The sequence below is a fragment of the Candoia aspera genome, chromosome 16 (assembly GCF_035149785.1).
Source record: "Candoia aspera isolate rCanAsp1 chromosome 16, rCanAsp1.hap2, whole genome shotgun sequence".
Taxonomy (NCBI): domain Eukaryota; kingdom Metazoa; phylum Chordata; class Lepidosauria; order Squamata; family Boidae; genus Candoia; species Candoia aspera.
The window spans coordinates 3572852-3596274 of NC_086168.1; the positions used below are offsets into that span (position 1 = coordinate 3572852).

The 23423-nt window shown below is 50.3% G+C and overlaps 3 protein-coding genes across 16 annotated transcripts in view; 1 reads left to right on the top strand and 2 right to left on the bottom strand.

Annotated features, from left to right (window-relative positions):
* Positions 1-14891, top strand: part of USP20 (ubiquitin specific peptidase 20) — a 29682-nt gene extending 14791 nt beyond the window's left edge. For both annotated transcript variants that reach the window (XM_063316494.1, XM_063316495.1), the window contains exons 12-26: positions 728-840; positions 2361-2536; positions 3387-3481; positions 4045-4078; positions 4423-4468; positions 4874-5054; positions 6587-6713; positions 7414-7583; positions 8372-8453; positions 9538-9646; positions 9813-9915; positions 11042-11113; positions 11285-11462; positions 13222-13617; positions 14062-14891. In XM_063316494.1, the coding sequence (XP_063172564.1) occupies positions 728-840; positions 2361-2536; positions 3387-3481; positions 4045-4078; positions 4423-4468; positions 4874-5054; positions 6587-6713; positions 7414-7583; positions 8372-8453; positions 9538-9646; positions 9813-9915; positions 11042-11113; positions 11285-11445 (1469 nt within the window). In that variant the 3' untranslated portion in view covers positions 11446-11462; positions 13222-13617; positions 14062-14891. The remainder of the gene's footprint in view (positions 1-727; positions 841-2360; positions 2537-3386; positions 3482-4044; positions 4079-4422; positions 4469-4873; positions 5055-6586; positions 6714-7413; positions 7584-8371; positions 8454-9537; positions 9647-9812; positions 9916-11041; positions 11114-11284; positions 11463-13221; positions 13618-14061) is intronic.
* PTGES (prostaglandin E synthase) overlaps positions 1-23423 on the bottom strand; it is a 377050-nt gene that overhangs the window by 91432 nt on the left and 262195 nt on the right. The window lies entirely within an intron of this gene.
* Positions 22743-23423, bottom strand: part of FNBP1 (formin binding protein 1) — a 108821-nt gene continuing 108140 nt past the window's right edge. For all 13 annotated transcript variants that reach the window (XM_063316053.1, XM_063316055.1, XM_063316058.1 and 10 more), the window contains one exon: positions 22743-22933. In XM_063316053.1, coding sequence (XP_063172123.1) covers positions 22926-22933 — 8 coding nt within the window. In that variant the 3' untranslated portion in view covers positions 22743-22925. The remainder of the gene's footprint in view (positions 22934-23423) is intronic.

Here is a 23423-nt window from a genome sequence, read left to right on the forward strand (position 1 = left end):
GGTGGAACAGCCCTGGGCAGGCGCTGCAACAGAGCAGATGTCGTGGAGGCAGATTTTTGCCTGTCTGATCTTCCCTTGGTGGGTGGGATGCCTGATTCATTGAGAGACAGGCAGCATTCAAGTTTAAATTATTATTTCTATATACACAACAACATGCAATTACAGCTGCCAGTTCTTTAGCTGGTGTTGGCCTTCATTCACATCGAGTTCTTTCCAAGAACCTCGGATGTCGAAATGTATCGGCGTAGTGCATGTGCGGCCCCAAGCAGTGTGGCCTTTTGTAACTGACAGATGGAAATTTTGTCGATGCGCAGATTTTCTACGTGCCGTCCAAGGCTTTTTGGTATGGCACCAGTGTGCCGATAACCACTGGGACCACCGTGGCCACTTTATGCCTTAATCTTTCCACTTCAGTTTTCAGATCTTGATACTTCGTGATTTTCCCCAGTTCTTTGTCTTCTATTCTACTCTCCCCTGGTATTGCCATATCAATTACCCACACTTCCTTCTTTTCATTTTCCTTCTTTAAATCTGTTACGCACCAAGACATTGCCAGTTTGTATTCGGAAATCCCACCATATTTTAATCTTGTAAATCACCCAGAGTCACTCTTTGAGTGAGATGGGCGGTGATGAAATTCAAAAAATAGAAATAAACGAAATAAACCTGCTCGTTTTCATTATTATTACTGATTGTTATTATTTATTATTATTATTTGCCCCCTTAGCTCAGCTACTAGCTGCTGGAAAAAAGAAGAAAGAGTTGCGCTACCGTAGTGTCATCTCTGACATCTTTGACGGCTCCATCCTCAGCCTCGTGCAATGCCTCACCTGTGACCGAGTGAGTTTCTCTAACCTTAGAAAGAAGCCAGCCCTTTCCCACATTCTCTCTTCTGGCTGTGGGTGCGCTTCACGCGAGGTCTTGGCCACAGAGAGAGGGATTTTTCCTAGTCTTTAGTATCTGAGATGCTGGGGCCAGGCAGGGTTGATTTGGTATGTGGGAAAGACCTCGGGAGACAGGGCGCAGAGACGCTGCCACGGGAATGGTCAGATAAGAGGCAGCATAGCCTGCAGCTGGACAACAGACAGGGCAAGAGGCTCAGAAGGGACCCTCCCTAGTTTCTCAGGTGTCAGGGAGATGGGGGTGGGTGGGAGGATTGTACTTTCAGACTTGCAAGGTTGATGTCAGCCTTACTAGACAGACCAGAAAGGAGACACGACCAGATGAGCTAATTCTACTTTATTGTAAGGCTACATTAACAGAGTCTCGCAAGTCGGAAAGTATTATTCGCCCCCTGTCTCCTTTATAGCCTAAGAAACTAGGGAGAGTCCCTTCTGAGCCTCTTTCTCCACCCATTATACAGCTGCGGGCTCAGCTGCCTCTTATCTGACCGTTCCCGTGGCAGCGTCTCCTTGCCTCGTCTCTCAGGGTCTTCCCCACATGCCATTACAGAGAGAGAGGCCGGCTTTGGAAAAAGAGGCCTGAGGTGGTCCAATCGGGGGGGTCACCATCATGGGTTGAATTGGTGGGAGGCTTCACTGCCCTACCTTTTACTCCTCCCCTCATTCTCCCCCCTCAAGAAACACGTCTGACGTTTCAGTCCTGCCCGATTTGGTGGACAGGGACACCAAGCCACAAAGAGACAGAAGCAGGTGTGGAAGGCCAAAGATGCACTCCCTTGTCCCCGCATTAGGGAACTCCCAGATTTCAGCATTGGGAGCATTGGAAAACCCTTGGGGTTTTAGACACCGCTAAACTTTGTGTGTGCAGAATGAGAAAAGAAAGATTCCATTTTCCTCTAACAGTACATTTTCAAAAAAGATGTTTTCGTCAGTGTAAGCTTATCTTTAGGAATGGTATTTAGAAGTTTTGGGGCTTTATTGTGCTTTCTCTACCTACTCTGACTGTGTGAGCCATACATCTAAATTCTAATTTTGTTCCTTTTTGTAATATTTCATTAACGTACGTATAAAAACGCAGAGTTAAAATTTTTCATTGCCTACTTCCCTTGAGCTGGAACCAGTTACCTTGCTTTCTATAGAAATATCACTTCAAATAGTTCAAACTGGAATCACGGGTGGGATTCATTAACCGCACTAATCAAGACCTACCTGTGAATAGGCTGTTTGAGACTGGCGGTGCTCTCTGCAGTGGCCACGTTGTGAGCGCATCCATCACCCCACGTCAGTCCCAGCTGCGTCCACAAGTCTTCATGCTTTTCAGGGTCTCCTGGGCGGTGGCATTTTCGCTCCCCCAGAGGCGCACGAATGCACCATGGGGCGTGCACTCAGGTCATATTGGTGAAACCTTTCTTGGTGACAAAGACTTACTTTCTTCCGTCCATCTCTGACACCCTCCAGGTTTCCACCACTGTGGAGACCTTCCAAGATCTGTCGCTGCCTATCCCCGGTAAAGAAGACTTGGCTAAACTGCATTCAGCCATCTACCAAAACGTGCCAGTCAAGACAGGGGCATGTGGGGACAACTACACCGCTTCGCAGGGCTGGATTGCCTTCATCATGGAGTACATCCGCAGGTCCGTGGGTCTTAGGAGCTCCTTCAGACTTTGGCGTCGACCTTTCACTGCTTCTTCATTTACTGCATTTACACCCCGACTTCGATAGCTCAGGCCCCATGGCTGAGAAGGGGATGCTTTCCCTAATTTTATCTCCGTAATCGCATCCCTGGGGAGGAATTTGGGTTGAGACCCAGGGATGGGCCCAACATGAGCTGCGTGGCCGAAGGTGGATTTCAAGCTGGGTCTCCCCAATCCAGTTCAACACTCTCATTAATCCGGTTCGTTTAATGGGAGGAGGGGACCCCACCTTTGGATAAAATCAATAGGAGCGCGCAGGTCTGCTCCCATCAATTTCTAATGGATTCGGAGAATGGAGTCAATTTATTTTTCTGGATTGATGAGGGGGAGAAAAAAAAATTAAAAGGCATTCTGAACGGTCAAATTGATCCAGAGGCTCCAGATGGAGGATTTGATTTAGCTTTCTAATTCGACGGGGGACCCCGATTCAGTGGCTGGATCAAATTGGCTGGGAAGCAGATCCCTGAATCCAAGCATCACATGGTCCTAAGGAATCATTGGAAAGAGGGAAAGTGCTCTTCAAACAGCATTGATCACGGAGACCTTTCTCTGCCATTGAATATAAGGCAACCAACTTTTGGGATCTATTTTAATTTTTACTAGTGCAAAAGAATGGCCTGGGGCCCAACCTGATGCAGCATTTGGGCTCAGATTTCTTCAGCCCCCAGAAGAAATTCTAAAAGCACCTGCACCCCCAAGTAGAAATCCACCTCATAATTACAGGCAGGGTGTCAGGTCCAGGATGAACCCATTCTGAATCACGCACATCCCATCTTCTTGTTTGCTCCAGGTTTGTGGTGTCCTGCATCCCCAGCTGGTTTTGGGGCCCTGTTGTTACCCTGGAAGACTGCCTTGCTGCCTTTTTCGCTGCAGATGAGCTGAAAGGTGCGTTTGCGGGAAGAAAGGCTGCTGAGAACCATCTCATAGAGTTTATGCACTCAGGCCCTTGAGAGGGAGGGTGGTGTAATGGTCTGTGGGAATGACCTTGGGAGACAGGGAAGAGCCGCAGCCAAGGCAGTGGTAGGATAAGAGGCAGCCGAGCCTGCAGTAGGAATGTGGGAATAGCAAACGTCTCAGAAAGGACCCTCCCTAGTTTCTTCGGGTGTAAATGTGACGGGGGAGAAATGTACTTTCAGACTTGCAAGACTGATGTCAGCCTTGCAAGGTAGCCCAGACAGGAAGCACGCCCCGATGAACAAATTCTTCTTTATTGTAAGGTTACATTGACAGAACATTGACAGAATATTGCAGAATACAAATCTCCCGTCTCTTTTTACAGCCTGATAAGTTAGGTAGGGTCCTTGCTGAGTTTCTTTCTCTGCTTGTTATGCAGCTGCGGGCTCCCCCACCTCTTATCTGACCATTCCCTAGGCAGCATCTCTTCCCCCCGTCTCCCAAGGTCATTCCCCACATACCTTTATACTCTCCCATCTTGCTTTCTCTTCCAGGTGACAACATGTACAGCTGTGAAAGATGTAAAAAGTAAGTCCCTTTTCTCACCCTCAATTTGACCAATGTCCTGTAGCGGGGAGGAGGCCTTCCTTCCTGCAGTGCCTCTCCTGGATGTTTTCCCTGGCTGCTCCCAACTTTGGGAACCTTTGAGAAAGACATTCAGCGTCTCGGCAGGAGAATAAAATGGGAAGCAGCCAAGAAGGCCGGGCAGGTTTTGACAGCTGGGGAGGATGTCATCAGCGGTGCTTAACATCCCCCTTGGGGATGGGAGTTGGAGAGGGAAAGCCCGCCAGGAATAAAGGCTTAATATTACGGGGCAGAATCTCCAGGAGTGGCCAATCCTCTTTCCTCCGCCTCTTTTGTCCCTCCTCCAGGTTGCGGAACGGAGTGAAGTATTGTAAAGTGCTCCAGCTGCCTGAGGTGAGCCGTTTCCTTTGCTTGGTTTTGCAACCGCTTGGGGCTCAGTTTCTTCCGTGGCTGATGACTTTCTGTAGCTGTGCTTGCTCTGTACCTCTCCCTGGATGGTAGGAGTGAGAAGGGAAAGCGCGTGCCGGGTGAAATAAGCTGGGGAGGCAATCGGGGAAGACCTCTTTGGTCTCAGCAGCCAGTTATCTCAAAAGAAAGGTTGCCTAGCACAGAAGGGAGTGGAGTTTTAGGGCTGAGGGTCGTTTTTATATTTGTATATTTCAGGGGGGCTTTGAAGTTCTAGGCCCTTCCTTGCTCTCCTGCAGGGTCCAACCTGGCCTTGCTTTGCCTCCACCCCAAGATCTGGTAGTTGGGGGGCTTTGATCTCTGCAGACTTTTTTCAGACCGCTCTCCCCCTAGGTCCTCTGCATCCACTTAAAGCGTTTCCGGCATGAGGTCATGTACTCCTTCAAAATCAACAGCCACGTCTCCTTCCCCCTGGAGGGGCTGGACCTCCGGCCCTTCCTGGCCAAGGAGAGCATCTCTAAAGTCACCACGTACGATCTCCTCTCTGTGATTTGCCACCACGGCACTGCGGGCAGTAAGTTGTTCTTCCTCGTGTTCCCCGTTCCTCTGAAGGGAGTCTGGAAACCGGGTGCTGGGTCTGCAGGCATGGGTGGTGTGGAGAAGGACGGGGATTGCCTTGAAGAAGGAATTCAACGGCCGGTAGGTAAATACCTGCTTAGCCTTGGAAGCGAGGAGGAAGTGAAAAAGAAAGTCCAGATTGCCTCGCCTTGATTCTCTTGCATATACAGGTAGTCCTTGACTTATGACCATTCATTTAATGAGGGTCCAAAGTTAGGACGGACTCCGAATGGGCGCTTTACAGCCTGCAAAGCACTTCCGAGCATTGCAAAACGTCGCACCGCCTCCCCACTGTCACATGATCGCATTTCGGGCACTTGGCAACTGGCTCGTGTTTACAACCAGTTGCAGCATCCCATGGTCATGTGTTTGCATTTTGCGAGGTTTTTTGCCGTTTTCCGGCAAAACACACCCATTGGGGAGTCTGGATTCACTTAATGACCGTGGTGATTCGCTTAACTACTCGTGACTCGCTTAACCACCACGTAAAAACGGTCATAAGATCAGGTCTGATCACGTGGTGACTCGACTTATGACCGCAACGACTTACAGTGGAAATCCCAATCCCAATTGTGGTCGTAAGTCGAGGACTACCTGTAGGAGAGGGAAAAGAGAAACTCAGTCAGGCTTTCTGTGATCCTTGAGGGGTCGTCTTCTTGACCTGGCCTATCTCAAAGGGCTGATAGGTAGACACACCTCACATAACACCAAGATGTGCTTTGTTGGGTGAACTCACCCAACACAGGTATCATTTGGGCTGGGAGGATTCTGGGAACTGTAGTGCCAGCTCCATTATGAAACAGTCCAACACAGGCATGGGCTGTTCAGCGTTTAGAAGAAGCTACCCTTACCTTGAAGTGTTCTGGGATGCCCCGGATCCTCTCGAACCATTTAGAATGGCCTGTCTGGGGATTTGGAACATTTCATAATGAACGGGTTTTGCCCACCCAGAATGCCAACTGGCGAGCTTGGCACAGGCTAGTCTACAGGATCCCCAGATGGCCTTGTTGATGCTGCTGAGTGCTGATTGGCTGAGCTGCTCTTACATCACAGAGGGGACATACCCAGGAAGGCAGGGGGGAAAAAAGGGTAAGAGGAAAGCTGAGACCGAAGAACGCAGCCCGTGGTGGGAACAGAGTTGGACTCACAGGAAAAGAGCAAGACGGAGGCGGCATTAGCAAGTAAATAACCCTCCAGATGTTCAACTGCAGATGCTGAATTTTCTTCTTTTTCCCTGAGCTCACCAAGCTACGAAGGTTCTGCCAGAGATGGCCGTTGACCGCACTCCCTTTTAAACTGACGGCTTAAATCGGTTTCGAGCCCGTGGCTTTTGCCTTTGCGGTTTTTTAACGCGAGCAGTTCCTCTGTGCTGCTTGCCCCAAACTGCTTGGATTCTCTTACCCTCCTTGTGAGAATCCCCTTTTTATCAGAAACAGGGATAAAATCCTTCCTCAGTCGAGTGGGTAATTCTTGGCCTCTTGGACACAGGTGGACATTACATCGCCTACTGCCAGAACATGATCAACGGCCAGTGGTACGAATTCGACGACCAGTACGTGACCGAAGTGCACGAGACGGTCGTGCAGAATGCCGAGGCTTACGTCTTGTTTTATCGGTGAGGCGGCCTTGCGTGCAGAACGAGCCTGTTGTGCGAGAGGCTCGCTCCTGGGGGGCGTGAAGAGAGCGCCAAATTGAGTTTCGGGGCCAAGTGTCGCTCGGTAAAAATCGTCCGTGCCAGCATTCCTGGGGCTGAATTCCAGAAAGGAACCAAGAGGAGAAATGGGACGGAGAAATTGGGTTCGCAGCAGAGAGGTCCCCGTTGGAAAACCATCTTTGAGCCAGTTGCTCTGCTCCAGCCCAGCCTACCTCCCAGGGTTGTTGTTACGGCAAAAAAAAGGGGGGGGAGGGTTGCTAAGTACATCACCTTGACTTCCTGCAGGAAAGGAGGGATATTAAGCTAGCAATGCCTTGCCCCAAATGGCAACTCCAAAATAATTAATTTAGAGGGGTGATTCGCTTCACACGCCGAATCTCAGACTCACCATTCACATTTTAGCCGGTCTGCTTTGCTTGGCGGTCCTCTGCGTTGTGCCACCCCAAGGAAGCATCTTGCACCAACGTGGCCCCCAAGGAAGGGAGCAAGTGGGGCCCGGCTTTCTTTTAGCTTTGTTCTCTGCAAATATTCTGCGGATGGAAATCAGGGCGAGCATGCGGGACAGCGGGTCTCCTTTCTGGGAGCGCCCACTGCTTTCCCAAGTCCGCCCTGCTTTGGGCACAAACGCTTCCCCCTTCTCCTCCCCCGAAATGTCCTACAGAAAAAGCAGCGAGGAGGCCATCCGGGAGCGCCAGAAAGTCGTCTCCTCAGCCACCATGAAGGAGCCCGGCCTGCTGCAGTTTTACATCTCCCGGGAATGGCTGAACAAGTTCAACACCTTCGCGGAGCCGGGCCCAATCACCAACCACACCTTCCTCTGTTCCCATGGAGGTGAGGGGCACAGCTGCGCTCCGCTTCAGCAGCAAGCTCAGTGTCCCCCATGACTGGGGTGGATTTGGGGATTCCCTTGGGGTTTTGAGACTTCAGGGAGTTTTCTTAGCCTGTTTTTTTTTTCCAAACAGGAGGGAACCACAGCACTGGTTTGGTCAGAGGTGGGGCAAAAATAGATTTGGGGCAGGGGGGGCGTTATACATTACCCCACTTCTAATTCAATTTCTTGGTTTTACGGTGGGTGGGAGAGAAAGACAGGCTCATTCTGAGCAGTAGAGAGCTCACTTGCTGTTGTTTTAGCCCCAGTTCAAAGGCTTGGATGATGTTTGGGCCTGAAGCCTCGGAAGACCGTTTGCTGGTCCGAGAAAACCTTGCCACGCTTGTACAGATCAAGACTCTTGACTTGGTAGAAATCAGCAGCTCTCCCTGTTCCTTTAAGAACAGCAGCTGCGTTTCCTCTGCTCTCAGGCAGCAGGAAATTCCTTGCAATCGCCTAGCGCAAAGCAGGGCCCAGAAGGGACTCGCGAGCGTCGGTTGCAGGCCCCGAGATCGTCCGAGTGGTCGCCAACTTGTTCTTAACAGGACTGGGGCATTACTCTCTTCGCCCCACTTTTATTAGAAATAGAACAGGATCAGATTTAAGTTTGGCCCTTATCCAGAGCGACTGCGCCAAGATCAAGCACAGTCCTCGGTTCAGGAAAGGTTGCACGCCCATGACCTACAAAGGTGGCCGTCCTGCCAAAGAGGGAACGCCATTTTCAACTCTCTCTGCTTGGCTTTCTCAACAGGGATTCCACCCAACAAGTACCATTATATTGATGATCTCGTGGTGATTCTTCCCCAGAACGTTTGGGAATACCTGTATAACAGGTAAGGCGTCTCCTCCTGGCGCTTCAGCCGCTGTTGGAGTTACTGTTCTTACCTCTTGGTCTCCCATCCATCCCAAGAAAGGTGATTTGCAGGAGAGGACTAAAAGTTTGGGGATATGCAGGGCTGTGCCCCTTCCTTCTGTACTGTTCAAGCTCTCTTGGATCAAGCACGGTTGCGTTTTTGCTTCTCTTTTATTGGGGGTGTTGGGTACTTGTGGTTGCCTCATACGCTGGTTGTGTTTTTAATACTGTGTTGTGTGTACTTTCATGCTTCGTGTTGCATATTTTAATCTCGTAAAGCCTCTCAGAATTGTTCTGGGGTTGGGCGGTCTGGAAATTGGGCTAATGGTTTGGACTGGGACCATAAATCCATAAATGGAAAAACGAATTTGGCTGATTCGTGCATCTGAAATCAAGTTTCTGGCCCTCAGCATGGCAGAGCAAAGCTCAGAAAGCTTTATCTCAGTTCTCTACAAAACCATACACAGAACACCTTTTCCAGGACGCCTTTGAAACAGGCTGTCCATTTATTGCCGCCCCCCCCCACCAATAACAGACATTTTTCTATTTTTCCCTTCTCCACTCTGTTTTGCTCTGCAAATTCCCATGCCTGAATAAATTACAGGTAGTCCTCGACATACGACGGCAATTGGGACTGGAATTTTGGTTGCTAGGCGATGTGTTCATTGAACGCTACAGCAGTTCCCACGGTCCCAGTTGTCGCTGTTAACTGAATCCCACAGTCGTTAGGCAAGGCAGCTTCCTGCCGGCTTCCCCCAACCAGAGTTGCAATCACACGACCATGGGGATGCAGGGATGGCCAGAACTCCAAGGACCAGTTTGTAACTGCCATTCATTCAGCACCGTTGTAACTTTGAACGGTCGCTGGACGATCATAGGTTGAGGACTACCTGTGTACAGCCAGATGTTTAACTCCTGTGTCTCTACGGCTCCTGGTCTCCCAAGCAACAAGGCTAAGGAAAGTCCCAGCAAGGCGGCCACCGGTACAGTTGGACTGGCAGGATTCAGTTCCAGGGCAAGGCACAATTTGGTTGGCTCAGTGCCCGCTTTCGTCCTATGCTCAGGTTTGGGGGCGGCCCAGCTGTGAATCACCTCTACGTCTGTTCGGTGTGCCAGGTGGAGATCGAAGCCCTGGCCAAGCGGAGGAAGATGGAGATCGATACATTCATCAAGGTACCGTCTCCAGCGGGCCTGCTGGGGTAGGGAGGGCAAAGGTGGGCCCAAGGGGCGGGGCCAAGCCGACCCAGAGAAGTGCAGTGGGCAGGGCCAGCTGTTTTCAGAAGGATCCCCCCAGAGCGTGCCAGCCCCCCCACCTGACCCCCGTCCCTTCGTCCCCCAGCTGAACAAAGCCTTCCAGGCGGAGGAGTGCCCGGTGGTCATCTTCTGCATCAGCATGCAGTGGTTCCGCGAGTGGGAGGCCTTCGTCAAGGGGAAGGACAACGGTGAGCCCGGGGGACGCTGGCGGAGGGTGGGTATGCCACAGGGGTTTGGCCCAGGAAGCCACAGGACGGAGCTTCAGGACAAGAGGATGGCTCCCGTGTGGTAAATTCTCCTCCTCCTGCCTTTTCAACAATCCCCACCCTGGTTTTGGTGAGGAAATGATTATAGGAAGGGGAAATCACTGCGCTCAGGGCATTGAAGTAACTCAGTGTCAGTTTTGTTCCTTTTCTATGTTCAGTGGTGTCTGATTCTCGGAGACTGCCTGGACAAGTCCCTGCAGTTTTCTTGGCAAGGGTTTTCGGAAGTGGTTTGCCATTGCCTCCTTCCCTGGGCTGAGAGAGAGGGACTGGCCCAAGGTCACCCAGCTGGCTTTGTGCCTAAGGTGGGACTAGAACTCACAGCCTCCCGGTTTCTAGCCTGATGCCTGAACCACCGCACCAAACTGTCCCTCAAGGTGCCAGTTTAACCACGTCCGTTTATTTCTGTCTTGAGCAAGTCCCCTAGTTTTACCAAACTCTAGCCTTTCTTTACCTGGAGGATTGCAAAATGCGGGGCTTCAGTTCCTCCTTGGTTTGTGCTAAGCATTCCGGGACTTGAAAATGCTCCCCAGATGTGGGACTTCAGCTCCCAGAATTCCTCAGCGAACTTGGCTATTGCTAAACATCCTGGATCTTGAAGACACCCTCCGAATGCCTGTCCTTGCATTCCTAGAATTCCCCAAACTGCCTTTGGCCATTCCTGCAAATCTGGGGATTTGAAGCCTAAACCTTTTAGATGGAAGCTGTTCCAAGAGCTTTTAATTAACAGGAACAACAGTGTCTTTCAAATAAATATTGCCAAATGTGCCAATCGGGGGAGTTACAGGCCAAAAACCGAGCAGAGGAACTGATGTGTGTCCGCCTCTCTTTTTAACGCTTCCAAATAAGAACACCGCTTCAAGCAGCTGTTTCAAAAGGCGTCTCCGTTTCAATGGGCCGCTTTGGCCCCCCTGCCCAGCCACTGCCAAGGGGCTCAGTTGGGAATGCGGCGGCGCTCTTGGTTTGGCCAAACCGCATCCGGCACAGGAGGCCGGCCCGAGTGCCATGGCTTGCCCGCCGCCATTCCCAGACCCCAATTCCTTTCTTGCAGAGCCCCCGGGTCCAATCGACAACATTAAGATTGCCGTGGCCAAAGGAAGCGGCTACATGCAGGTCAAGCAGGGTAAGGACGAGAGACTCATTTGCGTAATTTGGCAAATAAGAGTAAATGCCCAACTCGCCTTGATCGACCTTCAAGGCACCCCATGGCCGACAGTTTCCCACTCAGAGTTGGGATCCTGCCGGCATCTCCTCTCTTCCTCGGCGCTTCCTGACCGGCCTGCCTCTTTTCCAGGAGCCGATTATGGGCAGATCTCCGAGGAGACCTGGATCTACTTGAGCACGCTCTACGGCGGGGGCCCCGAGATCGCCATTCGGCAAAACGTGGCACAGGTCCAGGAGGTGGAAAACCTCCACGGGGAGCAGAAGATAGAGGCTGAGACCAGAGCCGTTTAAACAAACATCATGTTCAGGTAAGGGAGGGTATTCTGGGAAACCTGAAATGGAGGTTAAGCCTACATTTGTGGTTTATTTATAGGCTTGAGTTATCTCCCTGCCTCTTTGTTCAAGAACTCAAGAGGCATCCTCCTCTTTTTCTCGCACAACAGCCCTGCGAGGTAGGCTAGGCCGAGAGAACGCACCGGCCCCGCATCAGCCAGGAGCTTCCGTGGCTGAGGGTGGTCTCAGGCCCAAGTCTTCCTTGTCCCACACCTCCTTCGCTACACTGCCCTGGTTTACAACCCTGGTGCCTTGTGGAAAAAGCCCCCCTGGCTGGTTTCCTACTTTGCATGGAGCCACAAGGGGATGTTGGAGTTGGACTCCCATCATCCCCAGCCAAGGGTGCAAGTCCACTGCTTGGAGGAGGCCACGCATGCAGAGGCTCCTTCAGGGCCTGCTCAGCACCTTTAGCCAGAGAGGCCCGGATAGGCGTCGAAGGAGCGAAACCGAATCCCCAAATAAAATGCCATTTTGGGTTCTCTGCTCCCAGCTTCTGATTGAACGGAATCGCCCCACCTTCTCCAGCCAGGAAATGGTCACGCTTGTATTACGTGGCCCAGACACATCTCTGCAGCCAGCTTTGGGGGCCCTCTAACAGCAGAGGAACCGTTTTAAAAACCAGCAGCAACGTGCGCTGTGCTTGGTAAAAAATTGAGACCCTCGCGTCAAACATGGTTAGAGCCAGTTTGGTGTCGTGGTTAAGGCACCAGGCTAGAAACGGGGAGACCATGATTTCTAGTCCTGCCTTGGGCCCAAAGCCAGATAGGGGACCTTGGGCCAGACCCTCTCTCTCAGCCCCAGAAAAATGCATTTCTGAAAACGCTGCCAAGAGAATTGCAAAGCTTTGTTCACGTCATCGCCAGGAGTCCAAACTGACTCAAGGGCACAGCGTAACTGGTAAAAGGATGAGGGTTCTGGGTCTGCTCGACCGGCATTAGTAAATCTCCCCAATCCTGGGCACCCATACGTGAAGGCAGTTGACTCCCACATCCTCTTCAAGGCTGTCCCACTAGAGCTTTAGGTATAAGCTAGGAGCTCACAGTCCGACGGGGCCTCTCGAAATGTCATTTTTTCCCCTCGGTTACGGTTTCCCTACAACTTCACATAGGAAAGTCTCCATAAACCAAGCTTCTGCGCAGCTCACGAGACCCTCGTAAATTAAGACGCACTTTAGTTCCTGCACACATTCACACCTTCTGTTCCGAGAGGGCCATTGCCCACCCCATCCTGGGTTTGTTACGCAATTCGGTGGCCGAGTTCAGTCGCGGCTCGGTTAACGCTAGCCAACGAGAGCCTCAGCAGCTTTCCCCAGCTTTGGACCTCCCCAGGTTGAAATCTAGCCGCAAGTCCAAAACCAAACAAATTACAGTCATCTATGCTGGCCATGAACCAGGCCCAGCTGGGAAACAGCTGTCGCTTCCCTGCGCAAGGGGTTCTTTTTGTGGCTTGGCTTAAGAGCTAAATTGCATCTGAGGCCTGAACAGATATCCCTCCCTCTCTCTTTCCTTTTGAGTGAGCTTGTGGTGCCTCTCCTCATTCAGAGCATGACTTTGATTGGTGGCTTTCAGCCAACACTAAACTCAGACCCCTGAAGCCTTTCAACGTAGCAGCGATCACAAGCTACCCTCACCTTGCAACCAGGGAGGGACCCGGCGAGGCCACTTGCTGCCCGCCACATCCCCGAGTTGAGCGAAGGAAATGTAACTCTGACTTCTCTGTCCTTTCTTCTGCTAGGCTGACTTCCCTTTCAACCTCCTCTTGCATTTCGGAGCTCAGCACTCATCCAGCCGCCGCCCTGCCCCGTCCCTGGCGAGTCACACCACAGCTAGTCGCAACCAGTCTTAATTTGACGCTCCGTCGCTCCTCCCGTGCAGCTTTGCAGGGGGCAGAGAGCATCTCGCAAGCCTGTTTTCGTCCAAGATCAGCCAGTCCCGGCCAAGGAAGAGCACCTTCAGGAAAGCTGTTTTGGGAACGGTTTGCTTCTTTCTCATCCCATCATCTGCAGACGCCGGGAAAGACTTCTTCGGAGAGGTTTCAGATGTCCTTGGACAGAGCCAGTCACACCATTCCCATCCGTCACCTTGCTGGCCTTTTGTAACTGTGACTTTAGCTGTTCCGGAAGTACCAAGGGTGGGTGCCCTGTTATCTTGGTTCCCAGTTTTGTTTCTTGCCTGAATTTTCACCTGGATGGGGCCACCTGCAGGACAAATTTGGGGGTCACCTGGAAAGAGCCTCGTCATTTGAAAGGAACACGCAGGTGACAGTGGTTTTTCTCTTTCGTGGCATACAATGGATTTTTTCCCCTTCACCTGCACTGGTGGAAAGGGGTCGACAGTGTAGGGTGGAGCCCCAAATTCCCTTCTATTTATGTATTTATTTGCAAGGAATGGAACATCCTTGATGACTCCCCTGTCTCTGCCCCCCTCCGCCCCCAGTATTTCACGCAAGACAAGCACAGACAAACAATTAACGTTGGTACCCCTGAAACAAAGGATGTGCCCTGAGCAGTGTGGACAAACCGGCTTGGAATTTCATCCATCGGTTCCTTATACACCCAGACGCTTGTGCAGCCAGGAATCCCAGAAATGTTCCGAAGAAGTAAGGGACCACTCTACATCTTGGGGCTAGAAGTGGGAATGCGCTCAGCCTGAGCATGTCCCTCGGCCGGAAGGATCGAGCGGGGAAGCGGGACCCCCGTCCTCTGTGCGTCAGGGCTGACGTTCACCCCAATTCAGTGGAAACATTCCTTTGTGGACTCGTTACTTTCTCGCGGGGGCGATGCGTCGGGCAAGATGGAGCTAACCACCCCACTCGGGGCGTGAGCCGAGAGCTGGTCTCTCGCACGTCTCTGCTTTCCGCTTGGACGGACCCCCGGTGGCTAGTTCTCGAGAGCAGGGAGGGGAGCACCGTGCCAGTGATTCATCGCTCAGCGCCTTTCTTCCTAGACCCAGACCCCCACACACACATCCACACAGCCTCACTCGCCCCGGGTTGGAATGGCATCGCCCTAAACAAGCCAATTCATTTTTCTGGGCAAAGGGTGGTAGCAGAGGGCAGCGGGGGGGTGGGGGACCAAGACGCATAATGAAATGGGGTCTCGCGAGAACCTGCTTGGGAAGACGAGGCGTCGATTGCCAAGGCTGAATTGGGTCGCCGAGCGAGGGAGCTCCCCGCCAGGCTGCCTGGCTCCACTTGTAGCTGTGGAGAAGCCTCGTTGGGCACGACCCGTCCTTGCTGTTTCTCACCTACCGCAGTACTTCTGGGGCGGCCTCCTTCATCGTCCTGCGTGCCCCCACTCCTCCCATTTGCAGAGACCGAGCACTCGGACGCTTCATCCTGGTGCCCAAGATTTTTTTTCTTTCCCGCCGAGAGCATCAGCCAATAAAAGTCGCTCACATTCAAAAGCCTGTTAGCGTCGCCTTGCTTCGGTACGCTCCCAGCCTTCTTGAGAGTCAACCCCAAACCTTATATAAAATGTGAAGGGGCAGGGTGTATAATCTTATCTCCCCAACCCAACGGATCCAACCTGAATTTCCTTGCGTTGGGAAGGCTGGGAGCATGAAACCTGAACAGGGATTGTGCGTTTCAAATGGCATTCCCGGAGCAGTGGCCATGTGTGAGAATAATATCGACATACATGCTAATATTAGAGCAAAACTCCAGATCCACTTAAGAAATCTTTGCCGCTCCTTAAGCCTCTGCCCTCCCCAAATCACGCTGGGAAATTCAGCAGCTCGGAGTCTCGCTGTTTTTGTTGTTAACTCCGCAGCGTTTTTTCAACCTTGGCAACTTTGCAAAGTGTGGGCTTCAGCTCCCAGAATTCCCCAGCCAGCATGCCTTAAGATGTGTGGCATGCTGGCTGGGGAATTCTGGGGAGTTGAAGACCACATATAGGTAGTCCTCACTTAACAACCATTTGTTTAGTGATGGTTCAGACTTATGACAGTGCTGAAAAAAAGACAACTTATGACCAGTCTACATGAACATCGCATCATCCCCTGATCACGTGATCACAATTTGGGCACTTGGCAACTGGTTCGCATTTATGACCATCGTAGCATCTTGTGGCCATGTGTTCACCATTTTTTACCTTCCTGGCTGTCTTCTGGCAAGCAAAATCAATGGGGAACGGCACGATTTGCTTAATGACCATCTGGTTTCCTTAATGACTGCCGCAAAAGTTGTAAAATCAGGCTAAATTTGCTTAATACTGCTTTGCTTAGCGACTGAAATTCTGGTCCCAATTTGTGGTTGTTAAGCAAGGAGTACCCGTATCTTAAAATTGCCAGGGTTGAAAAACACTTCATTTTACCAGACATAAAATTTGCCTTGATGGCCAGGAGGCTCAATGCATTTATTCTCCATCCACTTCCCAATGCCCCCCCCCTAGAACAATCAAAAGGGGAGGGGATGAAATGGCTCTACCCACTTCCAAAATACCTCCCTTTTGCCATCCTGGCCCTGGCAAAGATTGGCTTGGACCACGTCAGCATTTTTGGCTCTTCCTTGCTTAGCTATTACAATGCCTTTTTGCTAGTAGCGTAGAAATAGAGCCCAAAGGGTTTCCCAGCCCCAAGTTCAAATTGAGCCTTGAGGGTTAACCACCCCGCTGGTCACTGCCCCTCTGAAAAGCTTTCCCCAAGCAGCATTCAAAATAATGCCCAACGGCGCCTTTGTCTTTCGTATCTACGTCTTTTAAAAAATGTTCCCTGGGCAGTTCCTCTGAGCAATCCGTGGCTCCGAGGAGGACCTTCCTTCTGGGCTAATGATTCATTTGTGGGTTGTGTTTTAAACCGATCCTTCCATGCAGCCCTGACAAATTTAGCCCCACAACCCACCATTTTTGGTAGGAAGCCACCTTACTGCAACCAGAGATGGGCGAGCGCTGATCTCCGTCACCTCTGGACCTTTCGCCCCAGCCAAAGCATCGAGCCGATCCTGGGCCGGCCAGCAGAAATAGCCAAGGATCCGCTTGCAATTGTGCTGATGGGAAAACTCCAGATTCCAACTTTCCGAGAGAATCGCCCCACCTCTGGTCAGGAAATTGTCAAGCTTGTACTACGTGGCCCAAACGGGTCTCTGCAGCCAGCTTTGCAGCAGAGGAACCGTTTTAAAAACTCATGGCCTAGAAAATAGAGGCATAAGCATTAAACCAACGATCAGCGGCTAGATTAGAGTTCTTCGTCCTGCTTTTTTAGATCCACTCGGCTCCAGCCTGCAGCTCTCCAGCTAAACACCGGATTGCATTTGAAGCAGAGCCTCCTGCCTTCTGTAAACCCCATTTTTCCCTTCAGATCCAACACAATACCACTCTCAATTCCCCGCTGGAGGAAATGCAGCTGGCCTCCTTTTTCGCCCACTCCCACTCCTGAGGATGGGATTCCACCCTTCCCAGTTCCATCTACGTGCTGGTCGGACTGGGAGATGGGGATCTGGGATGCAGGAGACTGGTTTCCTGCTAACTTTGCTTTGGGGCATAAACTGCATAAATCCAAATTCAGAAGTGGCTATTCGGTAGTGAAAGATGGGCTGGACTCTGGTTTTGGGCACAGGGAGGGCGGAATAATTTTACCCCACAAAAAAACTAAGAACTTGCCCCCCTCCTTTCCTGTACAGCAAAAATTAAAGCTAAAAACCATCTTCTAACATTCTTAGCAGCAAGGGCTGTTTATTCTGTTGCAAGAATCTAGGTGCACAAATTATAATTGTCCTCCCCCCCTTGTTACACTAGTAAATCCACACAGACGTGCAACACAATCATAGTGAAGGCCTTTGCTCGCTTTCAAATGGAAGCACTTTATTGATTGAATTCCGTCGCCAGAAATAAATGAGACAAAACACTAGAATGTGGATTTCTTTACACCTTTTGAGCTAGGAAATCAGACACACACAGACATTTAAGTTGCCACCAAAAACCTACATAAAAGAATCCAGTGCCTAAATACACAGAAATAACCATGAAAAAAAAGTGCTTTGACATTTTATGTTAAAATATAATTTGGCGGGGTTTTTTTTTTTCCTTTAAAGTCTTTGACACTTCAAGCATGAAAGAAGGAATGGGAAATACGCAGAACTTTTGAAAAATACTCAGCATTAAAACACAGTTTTTCAGTAAATATTTTTTCTCTCTCATCTATTTACAGATGGTAAGAAAGGGCATTAGCAAGTGTTGAGGATGAATTTAGAGGCGAGGGATGATCTCTCTTTTTAGGTGGATTGTAAGCAAGGAGGGAGAACTTTTTAGAAACTGCGTTACTCATCTACTTCAAGTTCATACCTCTAACGCCCTGCATTAAAATGTCATGCGTGCTTTCTATATATTTTTCTTATATAGGGGGTGTATCTGGGGTTTCCATCGTTGAGGGGCAGTATTCTGAATTAGGAAGGTTTCCAAAGCATTTCTCTATCACTTTATTTTTGCCCACCACATCACGCGATCCACATGGAATAAAATCTCAAAGTCATCACACACGTTGGGATTCAAAGCTACAGCTGTTTTGGCACCATGACTTCCTAAGTGTGTTCAGATTGGGGGGGGGGCACAACCTTGGGAAGCAAAGCCCCCCTCCAAAATAGTAGGCCGACAAAAATTAATTGAATTGAAATTAAGTGCAGAGAATGATTCTCCATCCTTACACTTTTCTTCTTCTGTCGCATTAAAAACAAGAATTCCAAATAATGAAATGACCCTCCAGTCTTGGGCATTAAGGACCTATTCCAGAGTCGAAAATGAAAGAGTTGGTCAATATCCCTCCCTCTGTATCTTAAGCTCATCATGGGCTAGGTCCATTTCTCTTTCCATTTCTCTGTTCCAGATTAAACACACGTTAAACCGAGGCTTGAAGAAATGTTAAGCCAGACAGCGGATAACCTACCTGGCTGGTCCTTCCCCAGTTTAATGATGCTGTGGCTCATTTGTTTCAGCCTTTGCACCAGGACAGAAAAGGCGATTGAAACCATCCATTTTAACCTTGGCTTGTTGAATAAAAGTGCAATTGGCTTGGTTTGCCCAGGGCATCAAGTCAAAACCAGGCAGGCCTGCAGATCGCTTGGGGCAACTGGCCACCCCCTTGTGTTGAAGATGGCAAGGCTTATTCCAATCAGTGTGACTGCTCTGAAATATATATATATGTATATATATATATTTCCCCCCCCCGTTTCCTGCCCTTTCTTGTATGTGCTTGGGCACCTAGGCCAAACCTCATATATATATTCCCCCCCCCCTTTCCTGCCCTTTCTTGTATGTGCTTGGGCACCTAGGCCAAACCTCAGTCTCCTTCAAAATACCATTTGCTGAAGGAGGAAAGACATGAGTTCCCTCTCTAGATGCTCAAAATCTTCACCACCATTTTTTTTAAGAGTACTTCTCTTGCAAAAACTTGGGTGGAGGGGTTGTCTTTCAGAAGACTTTGCTGTTTAGGCAGAAATGCTGCACCTCCTTCGAGATCCACCCACACGTGGGTGGCCTCAGCTCGGACTTTCCCGGTCGGGGGACACTATGTCGCCCACCTCGATCTCAAATTTGGTGGTGTTCCCAAGGTTACACCTATGAGAAGACGTCTCTTGCTCTCCCACCAAGGGCCGCCTTTTGAAAAAAGGGAACTTGCTCCAAAAAGGATCAAAAGCCGTAACAGGAGAGATCATTCTCCGAGGCACCTGATTTGTGAAAGGGGGAAGAATTAGGGGCTTCCTTTCGACCAACACAGGATTTCTGTTCCGGGAGGCCATGGATGCAGAAGACCCACTGCCTTGCTGGGCTGCGGCAGCAGAATTTCAGGCCGTTTTACTTACTAAGCAGGGTAGCCAAGAGAGTCTTTTGAGGGCCACAACCTCTGTCCTAAAGTGCAGTCAAAGCCTAAATAAAAAATGAAATTAGGAAGCTCTCCTGCAGAATCAATTCTCTTAATTTTTTTGCTGCCGCGCCTTTGGGCTTCACCAATCTCTAGGAAGCGTCCTGGGAGGCCAGTCTGCCTCCTGGCCAGTGGAGGCTTGGGGGCCAGCCCTGACCACAATTTTGGGAAGATGCCCCCTCTCTGAACTCTCCAGGCCACCCCAAGCCGGCAGGTACACAAAGTAGGCGGCAGGTTGAGAGCTCACCCGGAGCAGGCCAAAGGCCAGCGAAGTCTGTAGCCTCTTTTCCCAACCATGGCCAGCGACTGATCCCCAAAGGTAGACTGTTCCCCAAAGTGGAGGCTCAATTTAGTTTCCTGGGCTAAGAGCAGAACAGGGAGCAAACAGCAAACACAGGTTGGCGCTGTTCCCTAGCTCACCAAGGCTTAGCAATCAAGACGACTTTTCTCCCATGGGCTGGAAAAGAAGGGACATTTTTACGGTGGGGATGTGGAAGGAGCGGCTAAATGTGAATTAAATCCCCAGCAGGGAGACAAGGACAGCTGTTGCTGAAGCCTCTTGTATGCAAGCAAGCACCTGCATTGAGGCCGCTTTACCCCATCTCCCATCTGGCAAACGGACATTGATAATCAGTCTTAAAACTGCTGATCTGGAGGGCTGGATGCATGCATTTCCAAAGTAAATATTTCAAGCTTCCGACGCTTCGCTTCCTTGCTTTCCACCTCTGGAAAAGCGTTGACAAAAATCCAAGTTTTCTTGGGAATGCGTCACAGGGGGCAGTGAATCCCCCCGGCTCAAGAATCCTGGGAGGTCGATTCCATTCAACTCCGTTTTGGACGGAAAATTGAGATTTTGCCATCCCAAGTCTTGGGAGGGATTGCTTTGTCCTTGAAATCTGGTTGTAGCCTCATCAGCTAGTTGGTCTTGCAATAAGGGGCTCCCCCAGGCCCCTCCTGGAACCCCAAACTGCAGAGGTTCAGAAATCCTGGTGTAGCCCCAAAGTGGAATTAAAAACTGACTGACGTGATGCTGGGGTTGAAATCAAGAGCAGGCAGGAGGATGGGAGGGGCTGAATCACAGTGAAATTTGGCTCGGATGTGATTGGGAAAAGCTGAAATAAATAAACGGGGGAGTGGGCATGCGAGAAGAGGGGGTAGCTTTTGAGAGACAAAATGCGAAATAGCTTAATAAATTAAAGGGGCAGGAGGGAGATTAAACAGTGGGCCTTAAAAGTGACCTGGGGGGAGGGGCACAGGCAGGGCAAAAGAGTTGGCAGGCAGGAAGGGGGTAAGAAATCCAGGTTCACATGAAAGAGGCTGGCTAGCTAAAAGAATATTAGTGAAATTGAAACTGGAGCCATGCAGGTGGGCACACAGCTCCCTGGGGAGCTCAGCAAGGCTTCTGTTGGGTGCCTTGGCATCCAACGATTGGCAGACCAGTGGACCCCAGCCCAGCAGAGTTTCTCAATTGGCAAAACAATGCAGAAAGGTTCAAGGCCTTGGGACAGCCAAGCAGAGCAGATGGGTGGACTTCAACTCCCAGAATTCATCAGCCAACATCTGGCCCCACTTGAGAATTCTGGGAGTTGAAGTCCACCCATCTGGAGGGCAGGCAGATTGGGGAAGGGACAAATGGCTTTGATGCCAGGATGCCTGGAACTCTTGAGGTGTTTTGAAAATGTCTCTTCCAGGCCATTCGAGACAGACTCAAACCAGGAATTCTGATGAGTTCCTAAGAGCCCCCTTCACACATTATGGGTCCAAAACTGTAATACCTGATTGGAACAAGCCATCTAGCCCAGACACAGCTCTCCCCCACACACACTTGGTTGGGAGGAGGACCCACGGGGGACTTGGGGCTTGCTTCTAAGTAAACACGCATACTGCGAATCATTCCAGTAAACTATTAGACAATTCCTCAGATGACACTGGGGAAAAAAACCCCTAATTATTAGTAAGAGGGCTGCTCTGTGGTATTCACATGACCTGTTATCCTTAGGCACTTCTTTGAGGAAAAAAGAGGAAGAACCAGAATGGAAATCTGGATTCCTTCCTGCAGCTGAGCTGCCAACAAAGTCATGAGTTCTTAGCAGGGGTGAGATTTGGAACCGAAGCCCTTGCAAAGGCTGTGGGCCTTGAAAGGCACCTCTGATTGGCCGTCTTAGCGGCCCAAAGCCAGGCCTCTGAACCTCTTTCGGCAGCTTCTCGGGTGCAACTGCTCGAACCCCAGAACCAAACCGGCTGGTTCTGAATGTGAGCAGCTTGGCCTGGGCAAGGCGCACCCTTTTGCTTTGCTCCATTTTCACATGATGCTAAGACGGCGCTTAAATGTGCATTGGCCAAAGCTATGCTTAGGGACACGTTTTGCACTAAGCCATGGCCTACCATGGCTGGGTTCACATCTCCACTAACCCCAGACCAAACCAAACCATTACTGCTTGGCATGATGAGAATCCAGCTTGGGTAAGCAATGCATTCTCATGGACTGGCTTGGAAGCAAGTCCCAAGGGTTGAGCGAGGCTGACTGTAGGCAAGGTCAAGGCCACCAAGGACCTACCCTTTGCCAAAAGAGACATCTGCTGTGCCTCTGCATGAGTCCCTGCTCTTGAAGCCTGTCCTCCTTCCAATGAAACTCCTCTGGATCTCGGCGTGATGGACTGAGTGCAGCACAGAGGCCAGGGAAATGCTGTCCCTCCCTGACACTGGGGTGTGAGTCACACACAAAACAGCCACTCCCACAGGGGAGAGGCATCCTTTGCAATCTTCCCTTGGAGAAGCAGGAAGAGAAGCACCTCGCCCAACTCCAGTCTAGTGTCCTCAAGAAGGGTTGGACCATATGGGCCACCCTAACCAACAGGAATGGAAGTCATCTTCTCAACATGGCCAAGAGGCCCTACGGTCCCCAGATACGGAATTTTTCCTTCTTGTGTTCTAAGCACTTTCTGAATCCTTCCGATTCCTCAGTGTTCTTCTCAAACAATAAAAACAGGGTGCAAAGCCACCCCCTCTTCGCTGGTGCCTAAATTCAACTCTATCTAGCAAGGAGACCATCCATCTAATAGCTTGGCTAGAACCTCACCTTGGTTTTGAAGACCCCAGGTAGGAAAGCATTATTTTCTCCACCTCCATTTCTCATCCGCCACGGAGGAGCAACCGTTGACCTGTTCGCAAAATCCTTTGAGAAACCAGGGTGAGGAGAAAAGGGGAGAGGAAGGACAACTGGTCACTGATCAAATTTGCTTCCATTTCTGGGAGATGAAATGGACCCCACAGACTGAGTCTGGTAATCGGGTGCCGTGGCGGAAATTGCTCGAACCCAGCCAAGGGGTGAACAAAGACAGGTTAGTTGATGCAACAGCTGAAATGCAGGTGAATTTAAGAAGCAACTGAAGGATGACCTGGAAGGACCGTTTTAGAGCGGTGTTTTAATTCTCCCTCCGTAAGGGCTGCCTTCATTCCAAGCTTGCAAATGCCGGAAGTGGTTTTAAAAATGGGGCACTTTTAAAAAATAAGAATAAAATCAGATCAGCCGTTTCTCCTCCCGTGCCCAGCTTGCCCCGAGGCTTTTGTAACGGCAACTGACGTTTTTTAGGAATCTAAAAAACAGAACAAAAGAAAGGGGAGGGGGAGAAATGTAGTTAGATACCAGTTGATTAGGGACAACTGGAGAGAAAGCTATTCAAGATTGGCAGAACTATCTTACAAAGCTATTGCAGAAGTCAGTTAAGATGATGAAGGGATTAACCAGGGATTCTTCGGACGAAGCATCCGATGAAGGGATCGATTTATATCGTGGTATGTGGGAAGGACCTTGGGAGACAGGAGGGAGAGCCGCAGACTAGGCAACCGGTGTTTAAAAGGTGTCTCAGCCCACAGAAGGAAAAGGGGTGTGGGAAACATTTCAAAGGGACAGTCCCTAGTTTTCCGGAGAGTAAAAGGAACTTGAAGATGCTGGCTGGGGGATTCTAGGAGTTGAAGTCCACACATCTTCAAGTTGCCAAGGTTGAGAAACACTGCTGTAGAGAAAGCACCACTGGGGAAAGACTTGGTTCATCCATCTTGCTAGGCCTTTGCTTAGCTGTGGCT